This window comes from Meleagris gallopavo, chromosome 10, assembly GCF_905368555.1.
Source record: "Meleagris gallopavo chromosome 10, MGAL_WU_HG_1.1, whole genome shotgun sequence".
Lineage (NCBI taxonomy): Eukaryota > Metazoa > Chordata > Aves > Galliformes > Phasianidae > Meleagris > Meleagris gallopavo.
Window position 1 is genome coordinate 6,393,822 of NC_139413.1, and position 21,121 is coordinate 6,414,942.

The 21,121-nt window shown below is 45.4% G+C and overlaps 1 protein-coding gene across 9 annotated transcripts in view; it reads left to right on the top strand.

The window, feature by feature from the left end:
- The window catches only part of PACS2 (phosphofurin acidic cluster sorting protein 2), a 66,881-nt gene that overhangs the window by 37,859 nt on the left and 7,901 nt on the right, over positions 1–21,121 (top strand). For 6 of the 9 annotated variants that reach the window (XM_085231489.1, XM_085231482.1, XM_085231483.1 and 3 more), the window contains exons 12-21: positions 662–783; positions 1,555–1,690; positions 2,242–2,346; positions 3,808–3,914; positions 4,623–4,777; positions 8,164–8,274; positions 10,309–10,417; positions 16,359–16,401; positions 19,611–19,653; positions 20,493–20,628. In XM_085231489.1, the coding sequence (XP_085087615.1) occupies positions 662–783; positions 1,555–1,690; positions 2,242–2,346; positions 3,808–3,914; positions 4,623–4,777; positions 8,164–8,274; positions 10,309–10,417; positions 16,359–16,401; positions 19,611–19,653; positions 20,493–20,628 (1,067 nt within the window). The remainder of the gene's footprint in view (positions 1–661; positions 784–1,554; positions 1,691–2,241; positions 2,347–3,807; positions 3,915–4,622; positions 4,778–8,163; positions 8,275–10,308; positions 10,418–16,358; positions 16,402–19,610; positions 19,654–20,492; positions 20,629–21,121) is intronic. The other 3 variants (XM_085231484.1, XM_085231485.1, XM_085231490.1) reach the window with 1 other exon arrangement.

A 21,121-nucleotide genomic window follows, 5' to 3' on the forward strand; every position in this document is an offset into this window, starting at 1 on the left:
CTGTGTAGATTACATTAGCTGCAGTGATGACAGTGCTGGGCTCTCCTCCTAACCTCAGTTGTCAGAGGTTCTCATCTTTCAGCCTTCTGAAATTAAAATGCTCTACGTGGCTTTCCATTTAAATAGTCTTTCTCTTGATTTGAAGAAAGCTGGCCTGAAGTATGCTACTGAGCATGTGTCTTGTCCTGAAAAGTAGCCTTAAAGCTGGTGCGTTATACCAGACAGACACCTTCAATTTGAATTGGCAGAAATCAAGCTGGTCCTGGGGAGAAATCCCAAAGCTCGAGTTGCTCTTCTGAAGATATACTATTTGTAATTTTTCTCTTATGTGTTTCTCTCTCCACTCGTTCTTTTGGGTAAACTGAATTAATCAGTGTTGCATAAGGAAGCTTGTCCTTGGCTTTGAGTTGAGAGAGTGCCTGCTCCAAAGTAGTGTTTTCAAGCACCTTTTCAGCCTCCAGCTCCCTTGTGAGGCAGAGCTAGGAACAGGGAGCCTAAGATAGCCAGTGTTGGCTTGTCTCCTTGGCAGTGAGCAGTGTGTCTGCAAGGAAGAGGCTGAACGTGGCCCAGCCAGAGCCAAGCTGGCGTGTCTCCTGTAAGCCCTTGTAGTAGTGAGAGAGGGAAGTATTTGTTCCTCATGTGGTTCTGTGTGTGTTTGCAGGAGTCTAACCAGCAAGCTGAGGTCCAAGAAGCAGAACTTCCTGCACCAGATGTGTTTGTTGAGAAGCTCCCACCCAGCGGGAAGATCACCAAGACGGAGTCCCTCATTATCCCATCCACCAGGTAGAGCAGTGACACAGCAGCACTGCAGCTGCTGCAAGGCTCCTTGGGAAGCCATGGACAGCCTGCTATCGTTTGTTCTGTATGATCTTTAGGTCAAGCAGGGAGACTGGCCTTGTGTTCAGGTTCTTGAGAGAGGAGGTACTTGGGTGCTTGATAAATGCATTCTAAGAGCAGAGCAATCTTACTCTATTGCTCAGGGATCATAGAATCATTAAGACTGGAAAAGACCCTTTAAGATCATCTAATCCAATCGTTTACTCTGGGGCTTCATGCTCAAAGATGAGTTGTCTGATGCAGATTTTGGCTTTAAAGGTAATTGTTAAGTCTGAGTTCCCAAATGGCAGAGTGAATGTGGGCTTCAACAACCCAACCATATAGTTTCCTTGGTTATTTCAAGCAAATAGATGCTCTTTTGAAGAGGTATTTTGTGCTCTAGGGTGTGTGTCTGCAGTTTGTGTCTCTAGGTTGCATTATGCTGGTGTGGCAATTAGCAGAGTGGTAGTGTGGCTCTTGGTATGGGCTGTGAAAGTTTGCTTGGGGCTCCTGGAAACATGATGACAGAATATTCTGCAGCAGAACTGTCTTGTCTATGACTTCTGTACCATTAGATGCAGAATTAACAGGTCTCATGCTCCCTCAGATTTCCATGCATGATTCTCCAGTACCTGGAAGTTAAATTGTTGAGGTTGCCAGATGGGGGAGATTTAGGTTTTTGGGGATGAATCTTGCTCAGATATGAGCCAAGCATGGACTGAAAGCACCTATTTCTAGCAGGTCTGAAGGGAAGCAAACTGGACGTCGGGGAAGAAGCACATCTCTGAAGGAGAGGCAGCCAGTGAGGCCACAGAATGAGAGAGCAAACAGCCTGGACAATGAACGATCTCCAGACACCCGGCACCACTTACAGGTGTGAAAAATATTGCTTTTTATCCAACCACTCAGTTTTTGTCTTTTCCATCTGTCTCCTGCAGTCTCTTTGCTTCTGGCCAAAGTGTTGTCCCTGCTGGAAAGTAGCTGAACCCTGCAGCTCCAGGAAGGAGGGAATTTACTTCTTGGCTGATATTGTACCTTCCATCCTGTCTGCCAGTTTTTGCCAGCTTGTTGCTTTGTCAGCCAGCCATAAACTGAAAACACTGGAATGGATTGTTGTCATGAGTAACAAATAGGGATGTATTGAGGAATTACTCTTCTGAAATAAGGCAGATTGCAAGGATTTGCAATGGAGACTGATTTATGTAAAGTATCTCTGTGTGATGCTCTTTTCAACTGCAGGACTCTGTTAACTCCCTCCTTGATAAAGAATTTTGCTGGCTTCTGTAAATCCAGAATTCCTTGAGCTACTTTTAATTGGTATGAAGTGACTTTAAGAAAAGTGCATTGCAGAAGGAGCAGTGACAGACAAAGCTTTGAGGATTAGAACTGATATCTCCTACTGTTCTGTTCTGTCTTCATTTCCAGATCCCCAGGAAAACTGTGTATGACCAACTAAATCACATCCTGGTTTCTGACGACCAGCTGCCAGAAAACATTATTCTTGTCAATACTTCAGACTGGCAAGGACAGGTAAAGGCAGGAGACGTGCTATCAGTTCACTTTGGCTGTTTCTCACTGGGAACGGACTGGTCTTGAACTTTACCACTGACCAAGTAGACTCTGCTCTCTGGTGGGAAAGGCAGTGATGGTGCAGGGGGATTGCAGCATGCTTGGGTTTGGTGCCTAAAGACCACTTTGACCAGGGGATGCTACGGATCTTTTAAGGTTTTGCTACTCAGCTTCTCCCTGGAAAAACTGTTTTCTTCTGTTCTGTGAAATGCCATTTCTTTGGGTTAGCAGCACACTGGGTGTGGCTTCACTCTTGCACTCAAGCATTTGCTTCTCAGCCGTGGTAGGGTGGGACAAAGGAAGCAGAAAAGGCTGACTTGTGGTTTAGACTGATATTCCTGGGCTCAGGTGATGACCACAGGAGAAAATAGCTCAGCAGTATTGTCTTACATGCATTCTTGTGATTGTTGGCTGGGGATGTGTTATCACATCTTTTCTTAGTGTGCGATACTTCTGTTAAGGAGAACTGAGCACTGCTTTCTTATGGTGGCAATGTGGAATCATTTGCAGTGGATTTGGGTGGGTGTTGGAGCAAATTTTGCTCTTTTCTGATCCTTAGTCTGAGTCATGAATAAAATGTATACAGAAGAGGCACATGAAAACTGCACTGATTGATTGTGGGCTTATACCAGGTTTTTGTAAGTACGCTGACACGTTCTGCTTTTGAAAGGACTGGGGTCTCAGTGTGTAAGAGACAAAAAAAATACCAGTTGAGCTGCTGGTTCCAGCTGCTCTTTACTTGGAGAAATGTTTTCCAGAGTTGGAGAGAAAGCTGTATAGTCTTCTCCAGCACTGCCTGCAGTACTGGATGAAACAAAGGTGGCTTTGGCTGTGGTGCATGGGCTAGTGGGGCAGTGAGATAATGCGAGATAATTGCTGAGTCTCGTTAATGTTATGTCCATGTGAACTTGGTGTTTGTTAACTTGTATTTCCCCTGAGCTGCATGGAATGGGAGCAGTCAATCACAATGAATGTATTGTTAGTGTCTTTGCTTTTTTTTTTTTTTTTAAGTACTTGAGGGTAGGCAGATTATTGCATTTGTCCTTTTAAATCAGAGCACTGCATGTTCAGCTTCACAAACAGGTGAGTAAAGAATATCTGCTCTTACCCAGTGCTGGCTGTTAGGCAGATAGCCTGCTGCTCCTGCCCTGCTCTCTGCAGCCATATGAATTGCTCTCCTAGAGTCAGCATTACCAAAAATGCCATGTCCTGAAGGAAGTGTTAGTGTTTGTCAAGCAGATGCAGTGGCTCCACTTTTCTAGAGGACAGGAGAAAAGTGTTTGGGAAGCAACTGTCACCTACATGTTGGTCGTGGGGAGAATGCCCACACTTTGTTGTAAGGATTCACGGAAGTGTGGGGGAGGTGAGACTTTCTTCTTGTGACAAACTGAAGGACTTTAATATGTTCTGTTCTCTCCTTAGTACCTGTCAGATGTCTTACAAAAGCATACTTTGCCAGTGGTCTGTACGTGTTCCTCAGCTGATATTCAAGCAGCTTTCAGCACTATTGTCTCCAGGATACAGCGATAGTAAGTTATGCCTTTCTGCTTGTTGAGTCTCCTCTAGAAAGGAGGGCTTGTGGTCCTCAGCACTAAAAGCCTTTCAGTTCCTATGCCCAAGTGCTCAGGAGTTTTCCATCTGATACTGGAGCAATAATTTTCCCTTCCAATACTTCTCCTTCATTTACTCTCCTGAAGTCAGAGTAGTGTGGTTCTTCAGTACTCACCAGCCCTGCAAGGTGTTGCTGTTCCTCACTGTATGGGGGGTACAAGTCTTCTTACATTGACAGCATTGATATTACAAGATTGTACTGTGGAGCCTGCTTCCAAACTCAGATCTAATAAGTAAAGCATGCAAAGCTAAGAGATTTTAAAACAGTTTTGTTGTGTTGGGTTTTTTTTTCCCCATACACTTTGAATTAATTCTCAGTTAATGTTCCCAATTCCTGGAGGCATTTCCCAGGCTGTGGCTATGTTCTGTGGGCACATTCCAACCTAGACTGTTGAGTCCAACGCCTTATAGACTACTAAAATGTTTGGAAGAAATCAGGAAGACCAATTAAGAAAGTACTGAGCAAAATTGCTTTTTATTGACAGCGCTTCTGATAATCATTGTGATACTGCCTTGTGTATTGAATGAGCTGTGTTCTACCTTAGTTATTAACCAATTTTTTTAATTGTTCTGGAATAGTTGGTTGGAAACGCAATTATGAATATGTTCCCTCTTCTTCTGTCTAGCTGTAACTGCAATTCTCAGCCTCCAAGCCCAATTAAAATTGCAGTGGCCGGAGCCCAGAATTACCTCAGTGCTGTATTGAGGCTCTTTGTAGAGCAGCTGTCTCACAAAACCCCAGACTGGCTTGGCTACATGCGATTTTTGATCATCCCTCTAGGTAAATAAGGAACAATTTTTCTTCACAGAAAGATGAATGAGTTTTAAATGTGATGTGTTCCCTTAGCAGTAGTCCTCCTGAAGGCTTTGACCAAGTATGTGGCTGTTAAATGAGAAAGATGTCATGCTGGCTTAGTATTGTTTGATGCTTGTATTGCTCGTGTGAGTGAATTTCATCTTCGTTCTTGATGTCAAAGTCTGCTTGTAAATGTTTTGCCTGAAGTAAGGGGCCGAGTCCTTTCTCCCATATGGGCAGGCTCATATATCTCTTCTTATATGATGCAGTGAATGCACAGAATAATATTCTTTCTTGAAGGCCTTTCTCTGTCTGAAATCTTTAATTCGTTGAGCACTGTTTCCCCAGGTGGTAACTGTTGTGGTGTCTCTGAGGCTAACACAGAAAACGTTTCTGGTGGAGGAGTGGGAAGATGAAATATTACTAAAGGCTTTGAAACTGCTGAGAGTTTAAATTATTCAAATTGCACACATCTTTTGACCTTTCCTTCACGTGCTCTTCTCCTCAGGTTCTACTCTCAGTCTCCCAGCACCTTATCTCTGCCCTTGTAACAGCTTGACAAGCCTGTCTGGCTGGGAAGTAACCCAGCTTACATCCCTTGTGTCCAGGGACAGACTGATAATAGCATTAGGGGTTTGTGGAGGGCAAAAATGTGAGGAATGTTATAGAAGAGAGGCCAGGGGGGACAGGCTCTCATTAATGCTTACAGGGAGGGACATCTGGGCAGTGCTGTGATTGTAGGTGTATGAGGCCAAAAGCTGGGCTAGTCTGAGGCTTGTCTTGTGTGAGCAGGGCTCTTGGGTGGAGAAGGCAGCAGTAATGTTGGAAAGTGTTTTTCCCAGCACTTCTTTCAGATTTGGAAGCAGCTGCTGGCATTCCTATAGGCACTACAAGCTGCTGCCCAGCGCCCCATGCAGTGGGGATTTGGCTGTCGAGATAGTGATGAGAGTTGGAGAGGTCGAGTGGAGAAGACAAAATGAGAGCTGGATCCTTCTGTGTAAGAAAGGCATTCTGTGTCCAAAGGGGTTGGCAGGAATAGGAGAGAGAACCCTTTAAGTAGTAGAAACACAGACAAGGAAAAAGATTTTCTGCAGGCTTAACTTTGCTTTGAGTAGGAGTCTGTGTGGCTGAGGATTTTGGTCCTCACATGCTGCCTGTCACCTTGCATTCAAAGTGGAGTTTTCCATCTGCAGTTTTTAATGATCTGAAAATATTCCCTTTCTGAAGCTGATACACTAGGCTTAGATAATGTTTGTAGGACTTCTTTTTTTAATCTTAAGACAGTGATAGTTTAAAAAAAAAAAAAAAAAAGAAAAAGAAGAATAAAGCACTTTAAGTTTATAATGCAATTGCTTCAGATCTGGGAATGTTTTTTGAATGTATTTCAAATATAGAAGCTCTATCAGGACCTTACCCATGGAGTCTGCAGTATTTCCTGGTCAGATGAGATGCTTATTTCTGGCCAGCTTTTTGGCATCTCATTAAAGTGATTGAGGGGCAGCCTCTCTTTTCTGACAATTGAAAAAGCACCAAAGACAGAATGGTGACCACGCCATGGAGTCTTAAAAGAAAAAAAAACTTTCTGCTGATAGCAGCACCTTCAAAGTAGGATTGGGAAGGAGTTTTCTGTTGTTGTTGTTGTTGTTTTTTTTTTTTCTAAGATGGTTTGACCTTTTTAGTCCACAACTCCATGCTGCAATGACAGAAGAGCCAGCCTGTAGTGGTTTAACACTGAGAAATACTTATTGTCAGTAAACATCTGTACTGGGAGATTCAGTCCTGCTTTGTGCTTCTGATTCTATGGCCAAAAGACACTTTTAATGTTGGAACTGGTGAAGAAACAGACGAAAGGGAGCAAAAAAGAGAAAGGGGAAAAAGCTGAGGGTTATTATGTCTGCGTGTGTTTGGTTTTTTAGCACTTTATTTCGCTCCAGGATAGATAGAACTTTTTGAGATATCTTTTTTTGGTTCTCGTTTCCAGCTGCATCTGCCATGTGTGATGTGTTTGCCCAACACATGGGAAAACTGTCACCTCTCCAGTGCATGAGACAGAGCTGTTCCTTGTTTACTCTTTAAAACTCCACTATAGAAGACATATAAGTCTCTAAGCAACAATTATCCAGGAAAGAACTTACAGCTCAGTTTCTAATAATGCTGGAGGGAGCTTAGAAACCTGCTGGAACCAGTTGTGGAAGTCTGAAAATCAGGGCTAGTTTGCAGGATGAGCAGCAATGGGGTTTCCCTGCCTTGAGCTTTAGTGGTGGATGCTGAGCATATTTAAGCAAGGTTTTTATGGGAGGAGCTGTGATGTGCTGATGACCAGCTGAAGCTGCAGCCGTTGTGGTCTCTGGAAGCATGACTTCATAAAAGAATTCAGTGTGCAGGAAAGGTGAAAAAAAGCTGATTAGGAGAGGCTCTGGGATCTGTTCATGTCTGACTGTAAATATACAAAACACATTGGGGTATGGAAACAGCAAAGCCTGAAATGTTCAGGTCTGGAGCACCTTCCCTCCTGTGCTGGTAGGCTGGAGCAGTAGTTTCAAGAATAGGTTGTCTGATCTGGGGACACGTGGCACCTGCAAAGGAAAGTGACAAGTGTTTTGGCCTCTGGCAGGGCAGAGGTGATAGTTTCAATGTCTTCCCTCTCCTGCTCAGTGTACGTGTGAATGCAGGTCTCCATCCAGGGCTGGACACATGCTTTGGGACAGCAGGCTCTATCTGTGCTCCTAGAGGAGCGTGAGACTTAGGACGAGCAGAGACATAACGCACGTGCCAACATTCACTAGGGATTATAATCCTTTTGTCTTTAATTACAATTTTCTTATTGAGTTAGTGGCCATTTTGTTTCTCCACTGCTTAATGCAAGGCTCCCTCGGTGGCGATTCCTGGTTGCAGGTGATTTTTTCCCCTTCTCTGTATTGCAAAACAGCAGTGATGCGCGAATGGAAAGAGTCTGTCTGTCTGTGGTGCCCACAGTGCAGCTGTGGGGAAAAAGGCCTGCTGAGAGAGCTGCCTGCAGAGCTGAGCGACTGAGATGTTGAGTTGTAGGGTCTGTGTCTCCCAAATCATTTATTTCCTCAGCAGTTTCCCAGTCCTGTTTGCCTTGGCCTTTTAAAGTTTAACTTGGCGGGGGGAAGGGGAGGTATCGCTGGAAGATATCAGCAGTGCTGAAGCAGTCTCTCTGCTGGGAAGTCTATTTGCATGCTCTTGTAGAGATAAGCTGGGCTAAATTGTGTCGTTATAATTGAGGCAATTTATTTCTGGAGTGTCTACTGTAGTTTGATTTTGGAGCTGAGTTCCTTACAGACAAAAAGCCACACCTGTATTCACTGCCGGGGAGAACAACTGTCACATTTTCCTTTCTTTCTTAGGCTCTCATCCAGTGGCCAAGTATCTGGGGTCTGTAGATTATAGATACAACAACTTCTTCCAAGATGTAGCCTGGAGAGATCTGTTCAACAAACTTGAAGCACAGACCACTGGTAAGACCATGTGTCTGTGTCTAGCCTGTGTGGGATAAAAGGCTTGAATGAGTAATTTTAGCAAAGGTCAAGTAAATACCAGAGGAAGCAGAAAAATGTTTTTGTTCCTCTTTTTCCCTTCCTCTACCACATTCCCTTTTCAGATGCTGACCCTTGTGTGTCCTCCACTTGGTGTTTTGCAAACAGCTGTTGGCTGCAAGACACTTGGTGCCTGAGTTATTGCTGTTTTTACCTAGCTCTCAGCTTTGTTCTTTGATGTGGAGATCTCACTATCAAGTTGTGTGCTTCCTGTGGCTCTTCAGAAACAGTCCAGCCTAAAACATTTGGAAAACTGTAAACTTTGTGAAGACTGACTTCTTTTGGTGCATGGGAGGACAATGCTGGCAGGATCTTTCATTAAAAAAGCATTTTGTTCCTAACCAGTGTTATTACATGTGAGAGCTGCCCAGGTCAGATCAACAAGTTCCTGCTCTGATCCGAATCTGTTCTAGGCCAGGATAAAACCTTACTGTTTGTTATAGTATTTATTTGCACAAATACAAATGCTTACAGTTTTTCCATCTATTCCCTCAAGAACAGAAAGAAATGGGAGAGAAGGATTTGCATCTTTCATTTAGGGCTGTTTGAAGGCTTGAGATCTGATCACTGAGGAGTGATGCTATGGAGGCATATCCCCCCACAGGAATTTCATGAGCAGGAAAATGTTTTAGGGCTTTTGGAGCACTTGCAGGAGTTCCTGTTGGAATTGCAGAGGGTGTCGGAGGCTCCCTAAGGAGCAGGATGTTCATGGAAGTCCTCCAATGGTGAGAGGGGAGAGGGAACATCTTTACAGGAGGTTATTTAGAGCTTTTCCCAGCAGGTGGGAACTTGGCTGGAGAAGGCCCTGAGCAGACTGTTCTAGAGGTGAAGTTAGCCTTACCTGGAGCAGGAGGCTGGATAGAGACCTTCATGTGACACACAGCCATCGTTTTTTGTTGATTCTAAACTCATGGAAGAGGAAATGTCCAGAACAGGTTTCTTCTAATGTCTTGAAAATAGAGACAAATGTCGATACAAATTTGACTGTTGTGTCTGGCTTTTAGGGTTGTATCATTAATTACAGAGATCCAGCTCAAAAGCTGTGTAAATTCTCTGTAGATTGTATGCTGCAGCTGTTACTTACTTGCCTGCATGCTATGAGAAAAGTGCAACAACACTTTTCTTGCCATCTAGGCCTTGTAGATTCTCCATTTTCATCTGTATGGTGAGAACAGCCCAGAAACTCTGTGATGGCATGGGAAGATCTGGCCGACAATGATAGCTCTTCATGGTTCCCTGTTCAAGTAATTGTAACAAAAAAAAAAAAACCCTCTGGGTAAAAATGCCCATTAAGATACATAAGTGCTGGGTGAAGGTTGCTTGCTTTTGCTTGATTTCACAATTGAGATTCTCTTCCTGGAGCAATTTGGGAAATGCCTTCCTGTTGACTGGAATCAAGCACATTCTCACCTTCTCGCAGACCTCCGGCACACTCGCTGCTACAGAAGTAGTCTTTGTGCTCTTCCTGTCCTTGCATGGCTCTTGGTCTTTCCAATGACCTCAACGTGTCTTTGTTGAGCTCACAAGGAAATCAGAAAACTTAAATGCTGGTGTGAGCACAGCAGGTACCCGGGGCTCTGGGGTGCCAGGCACCTTCTTTGGCAGATACACATAGTCAAGATATGTAGAAATGTCTAAAGTTGACTGAGCAGGCACACATTTCAAATAAAAGCTATTTTAACAAGTATGACCATGATACTCTGATAACTAATACTGTGCCTAGATGCCTGTATATGTAGTGTACCTTCCTTATGTTTATATTTCAGTACTCTTGGAGGGTATTTCTTTTTTTTTTAGATAGCATTACAGTGCTCTGGAGTGGGCTGCACAGCTTCCTTTGGAAGATGCAGTTTGGCAGCTAGCTGGGTACCATCAGCTGCTTGGCTGAGCAAATGGAGAATAGTGCTGGTGATGGTCTGAGAAGTCATTTCATTGATTTTCTCTTCTCTGTTGCAGTTACAGAAACGCTTGATGTTGTCTCCCGAATAACTCAGTACATAGCAGGGGCAAACTGTGCACACCAGTTGCCCATTGCCGAAGCGATGCTGACGTACAAGCAGAAAAGGTATGCTACTGACATAATGCTGGCTTTCCAGAGTGATCATCACAATGGAGGTGGAGTGCTTTTCTTGTGTACTCGCAGTTTTAAAATCATTCAAAACTGCAGACATGTTGTGAGCCTGATCTTACCCTGCTTGCAGTCATATATTGCACTTAGGTAGCAGCGAGTCTGCCACAGTGTGGTTACTTCATGCAGTGATTTCTTTGGAGACCTGGGAGCTGGGGAAGTAAGGCTGTGGGCTGTGGCATTACCTACCAGATTTTATTTCAACTTCTTTGAAGGGATAAGCAGCCTGTCTGAGGGAGGATCGGGGTCTAAAAAGATCTAGAAGTATGTACAGCCTCATACAGCCGTTATCCATGAAGAAGAGTGATTTTCCACTGAAGGAGAAATGCATTATTTCTGATGCCCGGTGGAGAATAATAAGTTTGAATTCATACAAATCACAATAACTTTTCAGAGCAGGGCAAAACCATCAAGTCATTTTTCTCCATTTAGGCTGAGGAGTCTTCTGTGGGGCACGGATGGCTTTAATTAACAGCTACCACTCCTATGTTATATCTGATTGCTATCACTTGTGCATTGTTTGCCTTAGAACAGGGAAGAATTAAAAGTGTGGATGGTTACATTTTTCTTTTTGTCTTGGAAATGTTCACTGCTGTTTGGAATTGCTTTTCCATTTCTCTTTTACATTATTTTGCAGACAAGATTTAGTCAAATTTAGCTCTTTCATAATGCTTTTCTAAATGAAAATGTTCCATACGACTGTTAAAGGCTATGTTCTCTTCATGTGTTCATGATCTTCTTTAATTCTATGCTGGTAAAAGTGAAGTTTGGAGAGCCACGGGGTGCTCAAAGCTCTTAGATTTTTGTTGTGCTTGGTTGTGAAGACTTACCTTAGTTACAAACACAGAGTTTAGTGTAACGTTAACCCTTTCTGATAGCTGTTTTGTTTTCTCTGCACCCTTCACTGGCTGGATTTTGCACTATTCTCCACTGCTTTAGTCCATTCAGTTATAGGTTTACTTTTGGATTTAATACACATTTCATCATTTTGAGTGTCTAACGTGCTCAAAAAGGTCATATTTTGTTGAAAAAACACCTGAAATCTACTTCAGCAACACTCACTTTTAACAGTGGTGCATGTGACCTCTTTACCAAGCTGGTCTGATCTATTTAGATTTTAGAATGTGTGTACAATGCCTGACGCTATTGAGAGGTTCATGTGATGCTGCAGATTCAAACCCTGCAGGAGCTTGCTTGGAAGAGAGCACTGAGACCAAGTCAGATTTGTGGCGTAGCCCACAGTCTTTCAGTGTCTCTTTCTGCTTTGAAACAACTTCCACTTTCAGCTAAGCAGCACATGAGTAAACTGAAGGATGAGCCAGAGGAACAGACTGTCCCGTGGAGCAATGGGCAGTTGTCTCCTCGTGGCTTTTTTTAGAACTGCAGCTCTTAGGGAGAATGTTATGAAAAAAGAGCACTATCTAAATGAATGCATCGCTTTGTTGTAAGTATAATAACATATTTATCTCTTTCTTTGGTTGCTTTCTGAAAAGGAAAAAGAGCTTTCATTTTGATTTTACTCTAAGGTATCAGTTCCTTTTAGGTTCCCTCTCCCATCTCCTGTCTCCTTTCCACCCTTGAGCTGGTCTTTTGTGCCTTGTTTAACAGTTCGTGCAAGTCTGGGATGCTCAATATGTGCTTAAGGTTATATTCTGCTCGCTGCTTTGAAACTATGGCATTTGCTGGCAGAATGCACTACTAAAAGAACTGCTCTGCCTTTGGGCCACGCGTATGGGCTGCCGGGTTTAGGCTGAAAGGAATGAAGGAGCTATGGAGGAAATAGCTTTGAGCAGTAGGTGTCTTTCTTCCCTACTTCCTAGTCAATCCTTGCTGTTTGGGTGCAGTGTCAGAGGATGTAGTGTAGCTCTAGAAGGATTGGGACTGAGCAGACTTTCCATTTCCCACCTGCTCGAACCAGAGTGCTCTAGGTGGTGCTCGGTGGCTCAGGGCATGTTTTGGACCCCTGGTTTTGGAGTTTGAGCCACTTGAGGCTCAGCTGTGCAGTGTCTGAGTGCAGACCAATGACTTTTCTCCCCGTAATCAGAAAGTTGAGGACTAGTTGCATACTGGCAGGCTATCACAGGCACGTGGGACTTCCCTGAGCCTAAGAGGAGATAGAATGGATGCTAGTGGTGGGAATTATGCTCCATGAGCTTCCCACAAGAACCCCTTGCTTTAAACCATACTATGATTGGACATGGCTTATTTTGACCTCTGTTCATAAAGTTATTGCAACTGTATCTCCCTCAAGGCCAGAGATGAATGACTTCTCCAAGGCCAGCTTCCAAGGCAGTGTATAGGCAACAGCACTACCTACAAATTCATTGCAAGGCAAATTTCCCAGTATCCTAGCATTTGCTCTGTTAAACAAGCCCAAGATCCAAGGAAAGCTAAGCCAGCTAGCCAGTCCTTAGGACATAGCTGTATGTGATGAGCTGCTTTGTAACTTTATTGCCAGCTGTCCCTATTGGACTGACCTCCGCTGTCCTTCCCATCTCCTTGTTCTGTTTGTCATGCTGAGAAGTTGGCGCATGTACTGCCTGTGGTGGACTGCAAATGGTGCAAAAGCTTTGTCCTATTCTTTTGGAGCATCTGCTGACATGACTTGGAGAGGGCTGGGAATGGGGAAGGTGTTTAGGAAGAAAATCTTTGCCATTTCAACTCAGCTGCGTTACAGTGGGTGACTGGTATTTTCTCTGCACATTGGGAGAACTAAAGGGTACTGAATTGTCAAGAAACGCTGCAGTTCAGGACACATTTGGGAGCCGAGATCCTGCTGGCAGAGGTGGGCCTCCCACTAGGAGGGGTGCATCATCAGTGTTATCTCTCTGCATTGCTTTTTGAAAGAAACCCCACAATGTTAGAGATCTGTCAGCAGCCACTTGCTCCCAGCACAGTTGGATTGCTGACCAGTTTGGCACACCTGGGCTGGTGTCAGCCACTGCAGTTCAGCATCCAGCACAGCTCATGCCACGTGCCTTCTGGATAGCCCTTGCATGAACCTGGGAAGCAGCCCGGCTATTGGAAATGGAGTGTTGCTCGCTGGTAGGGAAAGGGCTGAGTCATTCACTAAAAGCTCTTAGCTCATGTTTTAAGAGAACTTCCACAGCTCTTGCTCTTCGGAGCACAAGAAAGTGCCTTGTGTTAAAGAGTGAGCCTGTGCGGCTCGTGGGCAATAGGAAGCAGAGAGAGTGCTATTTTCTGCCTGTTGTACTTCTCTGGCTCCTGCGGGGTGGTGGCCAGGCACAGAGTCCACATCCTTTCTCTGAGCGCTGCTTCTAAACTGCACCCTGCAGCAGCTGCTGAGTGTGAACACAGCTTGTGAAGATGGACCTGGTCCCACCTAGCTGGTTGCTGCCTGAACCTCCTCGTGCAGTGGAAATCTTTACCTGCATCCCTTGCCTGATGGAACGGTGTGGAAGAGGAAGGAATTAAGGCTCAAAGAACACAATGGAAATCCTGCTACATACAGCCAGTCTGCTGTGGGAGCATGAAGAGCACTGTAGGAGAGTTTTATGGGAAAGCAGAGAGGTCACTCATGCAATGTCATTGGAACGTGGAGTCCTTTTGTCCCTTTGGTTCATTTCATCTCTGGAGACTTGGTGGAACTTGTAAACAAAATCTTAACAAAAGCCTAACAACTGGCATAACTGTTCTTAGTGATTATTCAGTTCCTTTTACTGTGATACTAGAATGCTTTGAGGCATATTTTGTCCTTTCTCCTAGAACTGAGAGAGATTATTTCTTCCTTTTGTCAGGGGGCTGACTCCTCCTCATTTCTAAGAGCCTTAAAGCATCTAAATCTGCCTGTGTATCTTTGTTCAATCTGAATTAATTTCTTTTGGTGGGGAGGGAACATGCTAATCTGTTCCTGGATAGGAACAATTGATTGCAAGTGGAAGGATTATACCCAATCAAAATCAGTAATTTGACAACCACCCATTACAGATAAAGATTTTCTTCCTAGCCTCTCTGCATGGGTTTAGGATTTATTATTCCTAAGAAATATAGATGAAGTATCCAAAACCACAGTTCAAAATATCACAAACCAGGGTCAGGTCTGGCTTTGCATTAAAAGTGGGTATGAATGCATGTGGTAGGAGAGGTAGAAGAGATACTGGCTAAGGTGAGAGGATTCTGGATGAATGTTTTGGACAAGAAAGAGGAAAGAGCGGAAAAGAGAAAGTGAGGAAGGAGCACAGTCATCTTAGCTCTCCTTTGGTCTACATGAAGAGCAGCTGTTCTGGTAAGCTGCATTTTCAGAGGTGTATGTACAAGATCAGAGTTGCCTAGAGGGTGTGACAGGACTAGCCCAGCTGAAACCCAGCCAGATTGCTTGGGACTGCCTGTGTGTCACTGTGTGTCGTGTTAAGCGGTGGCTGAAGCAAGTGATTTATTGCAGAGTAGCTCCTCTACTCTCTTTGGTGAGATGGAGCTCCCTGGGGAAACATGAACAAGTTATCTGCTGGAGTTGGGCAAGGTTTGCTTCTGAAGAGCTTGGAGCAAAGCCACGCAGTAGCTGTGAGATGATCGAGCTATGACTGCGCTTCCCTCGTGTGGTGAGCAGGACTTGGTGCTGCCTGATGTGCAGCCTGTGGAGCTGACGGAAGGGTGAGAAAGCTGAGCTTCTCTCAGCATCAGTATGGGATTCTCCCTTCCCTTGACAGAAGTGGAGCTGGAAGTCTTGTGCTCTGAAGAGATAAATTTGCTGGGGACTTGCATCTGTGGTTGGACACCAATCCACCGTTAGGAGCTCAGACATTTTTTTTGGATGTGCTTTAGGGAAAGAGCGAAGATGCAGTGCTTGGGATTAAGAGCAGGGAGGGGGCAAAGCCCGTCGACAGCAGCAACGTTGTGGGTGAAGGTGGTGCAGGATTTTGTTCCACTGCTCTGAGCACTGAGGGATGTGCAAAAAGAGAAACATGAGGAATCTTGGTGTTTGCCTTCCTACCTGCTTCCCATGGTTGGCCACTGAGAAGCATTGTGTGCAGTCACTTTCTCTGCTGGACTTCAAATCCTCTGTAGATATGGGTGTGCTCTGCAGCACCCATGCCTCTGTCTGCAGCACAAGAGGGGAGCAGTGGCTCTGTGGGCACTTCCAACCCACTTGCATCCTCCCCAAGTCTTTGTGGATTCTCTCTGGCCCCTGTTAGGTCTGACTGTGGCCTGCCTTGATGGCCTGTTGTCTTCACTCTCTGGTCTCTGGACCCTGGGTGGGAGCAGAGAAGGAAGGAACATACGTAGTGTTGTCTTCAGGCATCTCTGGACCGTCGTGTGCGTTCTGTTGAGTCTGGTTTAGCTGTTTGCAATTCTCAAGCTGGTGTCCTGATCTCCCCAGTGCAATCCATTTCTTGTGCAAGCTCCCGATGGCGGGGAACGTGCATCCGTGTGAGTGTGTGCGTCCCTGCAGTGCTGTACCAATAACCACGTGTCACAGCTTGTAACCCCGTGGCAGGCTAACTGCTTTAGAGATGCTGGGATGTGCAAGGTATGGCACATGGCTCCACAGTGGGACGTGTGACGGCCATCCGTGCAGAGCGCTTCAGGTCCCAGTAAGTAACGCGCAGTTGTTGGTGTTGTTGTGGCACAGATCCATCTCCTAGCAGCAGGAGGCCGTGTGTCTGTACTGCCATAAAGCATGTTCCTCTGTGAAGCGGGAGGGAGGAGGAGACCTTCCCCTCGGAGGTGGGCTGTAAGCTGTGTGCTCCTCCCTGCCCGTGCAGATCTGAGCGTGCTGGCAAGGGGCCTTGAGAGGAGACATTGGACTGGCGCTTGCATAATGTCCATCCCTGCTGCATGCTTGAATGCAACATATGAAGTGAGTATTGTGCCCAGCGTGAAAGCAAGCTATTAACAACTCCTTTCTCTTTGCCTTTAGCCCTGATGAGGAATCTTCGCAGAAGTTCATTCCCTTCGTTGGGGTGAGTGTATTTTAGTTATGTCTCATGCCACAGGGTTAAAACACTTCCCTGGTCCCTGGGGTACAGCAGGAGCACTGTGTGCTCTAAGGCGGAGGGTTAGTGTGAGCATCTGATGGTGGGATGCAACCGCCTCGTGTGTAAGCATGCCTTTAAGACCTCTCAGAAAATTGCTGGGTGCTTCACTTCCCAAGCAGCCAGCTCCAGGCTTGCATGCCTGCCAGCACATAGCAAGTACCATAGCCTAGCTGTTACCTACTTCAGTACAGAGAAGAAAGCGTGCTGCCAAAATGCTCTGCCCATGGCCTGTCTTTGTTTCAGACGAAAGCATCTGTTTGGCACAGAGTTACTGCTGGGCCATGTGCAGGGGAGCGGGGTGTGTTCCTGGAAACCTAATCTCAGATTCCTATGCTGAGTATTACCCTGCAGGATCAGTGTGGCCAAATGTAGTATTCCATTATCAGTTCTATGTATGCTTGTCATGAATGGTCTGCAGCCCTCTAAATACTCCATCTGCTCCTGGAAAAGGAGAGTACATCCCACTAGGCAGATCACATATCCCACTGTTAGGTTTGCCTAAGGCAGTAGCTATTTAATGTAGTTTATCATATGAATATGTAGTTAGGATGATAGTCCCTGACTTGTCCTTCTTGCCTTTACCTTTAAAGTGCAGGCTATCTGGGCAGGGTGTGTTTGTGCTCCTGTTGGTGTGTTCTGTGCACCATGTGCTTTGCCTCCAATAGATTCCCTCCCCTTCTTTGATGCTTTTCAATTCCTTAAGTTTTAGGTATTGAGTCATTGTCCTGTGGCCCAAAGGGTATCCCTTGACTGTTCTTCAGCTACCATGTTCTCTTCCACAGTTCTTGCCTCTCCCCTGTAGCTCATTTTTCTTGCATGCTGTTTGCCTTGTTCTACCTACTCTGTGTTAAGCTGACTGCTGAGTGTTCCTGTTTGTATCCCCATCAATGCGTCAGAGCTGATCTGAAATCCCAAGGAGTTTAAAGAGTTGATCCACTCCTGCACTCAGGCTGACCTTGCTTTCACTCCGTCTCATTGCAGTGCAGATCTCTCCGCAGTGCTCCTGTGATGGTGACAATATACTTTTATTTGTAGGGGGAAAGATACCTTCTGCTAAAGCAGAGCCACATCTTCTCAATTTGCTTCCTGCTGATGAGTTTTGCTGTGGTATTGTATGTGTCCTGTGGCAGGTGGGCAAAACAGCTGTCATGAAACAGCTGTTTCCCTGTCCCAGTAACAGGAAAGGCTCCTGGGCCTGTTTCACTGAGCTGTTAGGCTCTGCAAAGCTTTTCTTTGGCATTGATTTAGTTCGACACTGCTATATGCAAGCAAATGAGATTCAGAGGGCTTGTCTGGTTGCTCCTTAAACGAACATTATCCTTACGTTAGCAATGCTTTTCCAGTCTGGATTTGACTGTGTGGAAAAGAGAAATGTCTGTGGTGTGTGTAATGCTGCCAACTTCCCCCAAATTTGCCTTGAAAATACCACTTGACTTTCCACATTGACTGGTGGACAGGGTCAGGTCAGTGCTGCTTATTTCTGCCTCTGATGTACTCCTGACTTTGGGGCTGTTGGCCGAAGAGGGAGGGAGCTGGACACTTTGGTGTTTGGGACTCCTAATGTTGCTTGGACTCTGGCTTCTGGACTGTAAAAACTGAAGAGCTGCAGCTGTTTTGGCTGTGCTGCATAGCTGGGCTCTGAAAGGTGAGAGGAGAGCCTTGTGAAGGGCCGACTGCACGCACAGGCCATGGTCGTGACACTGCATTGTGCCAACAGCTAGGTGCTGAGAGAGTTAACAGGATGCACATCCTTCCTGCAGGGAAAGGAGGCTGGCTGCATCGTTCCTGGATGGAGGCTTTGGTGGAAGGGCAGAAGTCCCAGACCCCTTCCTGAACGAAGGGAAGGCATTTAGCCTCGTCTTCCTCCCATGTGTCTGACCTCGAGCAGCATCAGTCGGCCAACAGAAAGGAAAAGGCCAAAAGAGATTTCCTTTCTGGCTTGCAGATCAAGGTGGTTGCAGGCAGTTTTCTGTATTTCTTGTTCTTTCCCTAACTCTAATGCCTCGTCTCCTCTCGTTCCCAGTTCCTTAGAGTCTGTGAAACATCCTCTTGGCATTTAATGCATGCAGCACAAGTGGCTGTTGACTCCAGAGCTTGATTTGTTTCTCTTCAAACAAAGGTTGGCCAGACTGAGCTGCAGGGCCCACTGAGAGTCCTACTTCCATCTCCCAAGCCACACCAGTGCACACAGTGCTGCATTCCAAGTGACTTTTCCGAGACTGGGGTTAACAACCTACCAAAACGCCTCAAAGCTCTCTAAGTCTGGTACTGAGTGTACAGCCTACTCCTGCCGCTTCAAGAGCTGTGCAAAATGTTTTGCTTTAATGATTAAGTACTGTTTGTTGTCTCTGTAGCAAAGAAATCTGCTCCCTAAAGATGTGCTCTACACAAACTTAATCATGTTCTGTTTTCAAGCAAAATAGACAGAATGACATTTTCTCACTCTAAAATGTTCTACTGACTTGAGGATACTCAGTGTACTGACTGGTGGTTGTTCGTATCAGTGTGCATTTGTGGCCGTATTACAGTGTGATTGGGATCGTTCAGAGCTGTACATGTGATGGTTTATCTGTGCATACAGGCTTTGCAAGGAGCTTTATTTTATTTGCCAGATACCTCTCTTGTTTGGAGATTAGAGAACTCTGTTCAGAATCTGTACTTTGTTGCTTTTGTGGTTTCCTAACACGACCCAACTCTGGTGCAGCCTGGAAGCAGCTGCACTTGTGTGGTGGAAGCAATCCTAGCATCAGAGCAGTGCTAAAAGGATACTTGTATTCCTTTGTCCTCTCTGCCCTATTCCCACAGGAGGCATGGGCAGGCCTTATAGGTGACGTGGCTTGGGGCTGACCTTGGGCTAGTCAGAGCAGTGCAAGTCTGTAACAGCTCTGTAGAGTCTGTGCTTTCTTTTGGATAAGTAAGAGAAGGGATATGAGCTGGTTTTACTCATCTGGACGTGGCTGGGACCTGCTGGGCCCTTGCAGGACTCTACTTTTTACCATGCTTTTATAGTGCTTTGACTGCAGGGACAGTGCCACGGGTAGCTGTAGGGTTGGACTGACTATGGGAGGTGAAGAGTTCCCAAAATTCATAGGACTCCTGTTTCAGAGTTGTCCTGTTTGGTCTTTCCTTTTTAGGTGGTGAAGGTTGGAATAGTGGAACAATCTTCTGCGACGTCAGGTAACAAGCATCTCATATCTGTTTCTGGTGTCACACAGATTGCGGGAGGCTGATTTCACAGGCTGGAAAGACCTGTTTGTTGCTTGTGTCTTCAGGTTTTTGTAAGATGAAATTGCTTCTTAGCTCTCAGTTCTGTTGCATTTAACTCGAAGTTGCTGTCCTCTGTATTTCAAGAAGCCCTTTTTCTTGGTACTTTTCAGGGTGCTTCAGGCTAGTTGAAATTCCCACACCCTCATCCAGGGAACTTCCACTCAGATATGAGCAAACACCCATTTTTTGTACGTGTATGCGATATGGATTCACCACTATGGTTACTTGAGGTTTCCTACTCCCTACAGGAGAGACAGCTCCGTTCCCTAACAAATTCAATCTCAAACACGTGCCCAACACTGGGAACTCCAAGACAGGCAGCAGTTTGCCAGTCCAACAACAAATTTTGGTCCATGTTTTAATGTGGGAGTGAAAAGCTTGTTTACACATGTTTACACCTATTGACATGGGGTAGTGACATTTTTCAGTGTAAACTTTTTTCCTCCTTTGCATACTACTAATCAAAAATCAGCTGGGAACCTCAGAACAAATGCTGGGAGAGAAGATGCCAGTGGGGAGCCCAGAGCACTGTGAATGTCTCTGCCTCTTACCAAGACATAGGCAGTCCCATGCTGTAGGTGTGGAGTGGTCACAACTGATGGGCTAGCTGATCTCTGGGTTGCATCTGAACAAAGCCAATACAGAGATGTGTACAGCAGAGCGTGGGTAAAGATACTGAGCTATCCCAGTGCGCACATGCTAGGCTGTGAGACAAACCCAGACAAACAGCTTGGCTTTCTCTCTGCAAGGTGACTCTGATGATGCAGCTCCCTCAAGCTCCAGTGTCCTTTCTTCTACCCCACCTTCTGTATCTCCTGCTGTGAAAGAAGCCTCCCCCACACCACCTTCTTCACCGTCTGTCACAGGCAGCTTCTCATCCTCAAGGTAAAGCATGTTTTGTCTCATACACCCCACTTGTCTGTGTTATGACGTATCGAGGAACAAGGAAAGCTTGAAAAGGAAAACCTGTAGCTCTACCTTCTTCCTTCTCGCAAACATTTGAATGTGTCACCTCTCTCGTGCACCTCTCTCGCCTCTGGTCCTTGCTGGCCCCGGAGTAGCTGAGGAAGGTAGAGGGGATCTTACACCTGATAGAAACATTTCTCAAGGACAGACACGTTCAATGAGAAGGGGCAGCTTTTGTTTCTGATGGCCTGGTAGAAACAATGATTTTTGGCAGCCTGTTTGGGAAGGTTTGTGTTCTGTCTTCTGGAAATTTCCCTTTGACACTGAATTCTGCTGGGGAGTTATGCAGCCAAATAAAATACTGACCCTAATCCCCACATACCTGTTCTGTAGCTGGCTTAATCCCTCACAGTTTTTATAAAACGTTTATAAGGACCAAGAAACTGTAAAGTCAGAGTGACTCACTGGAAAT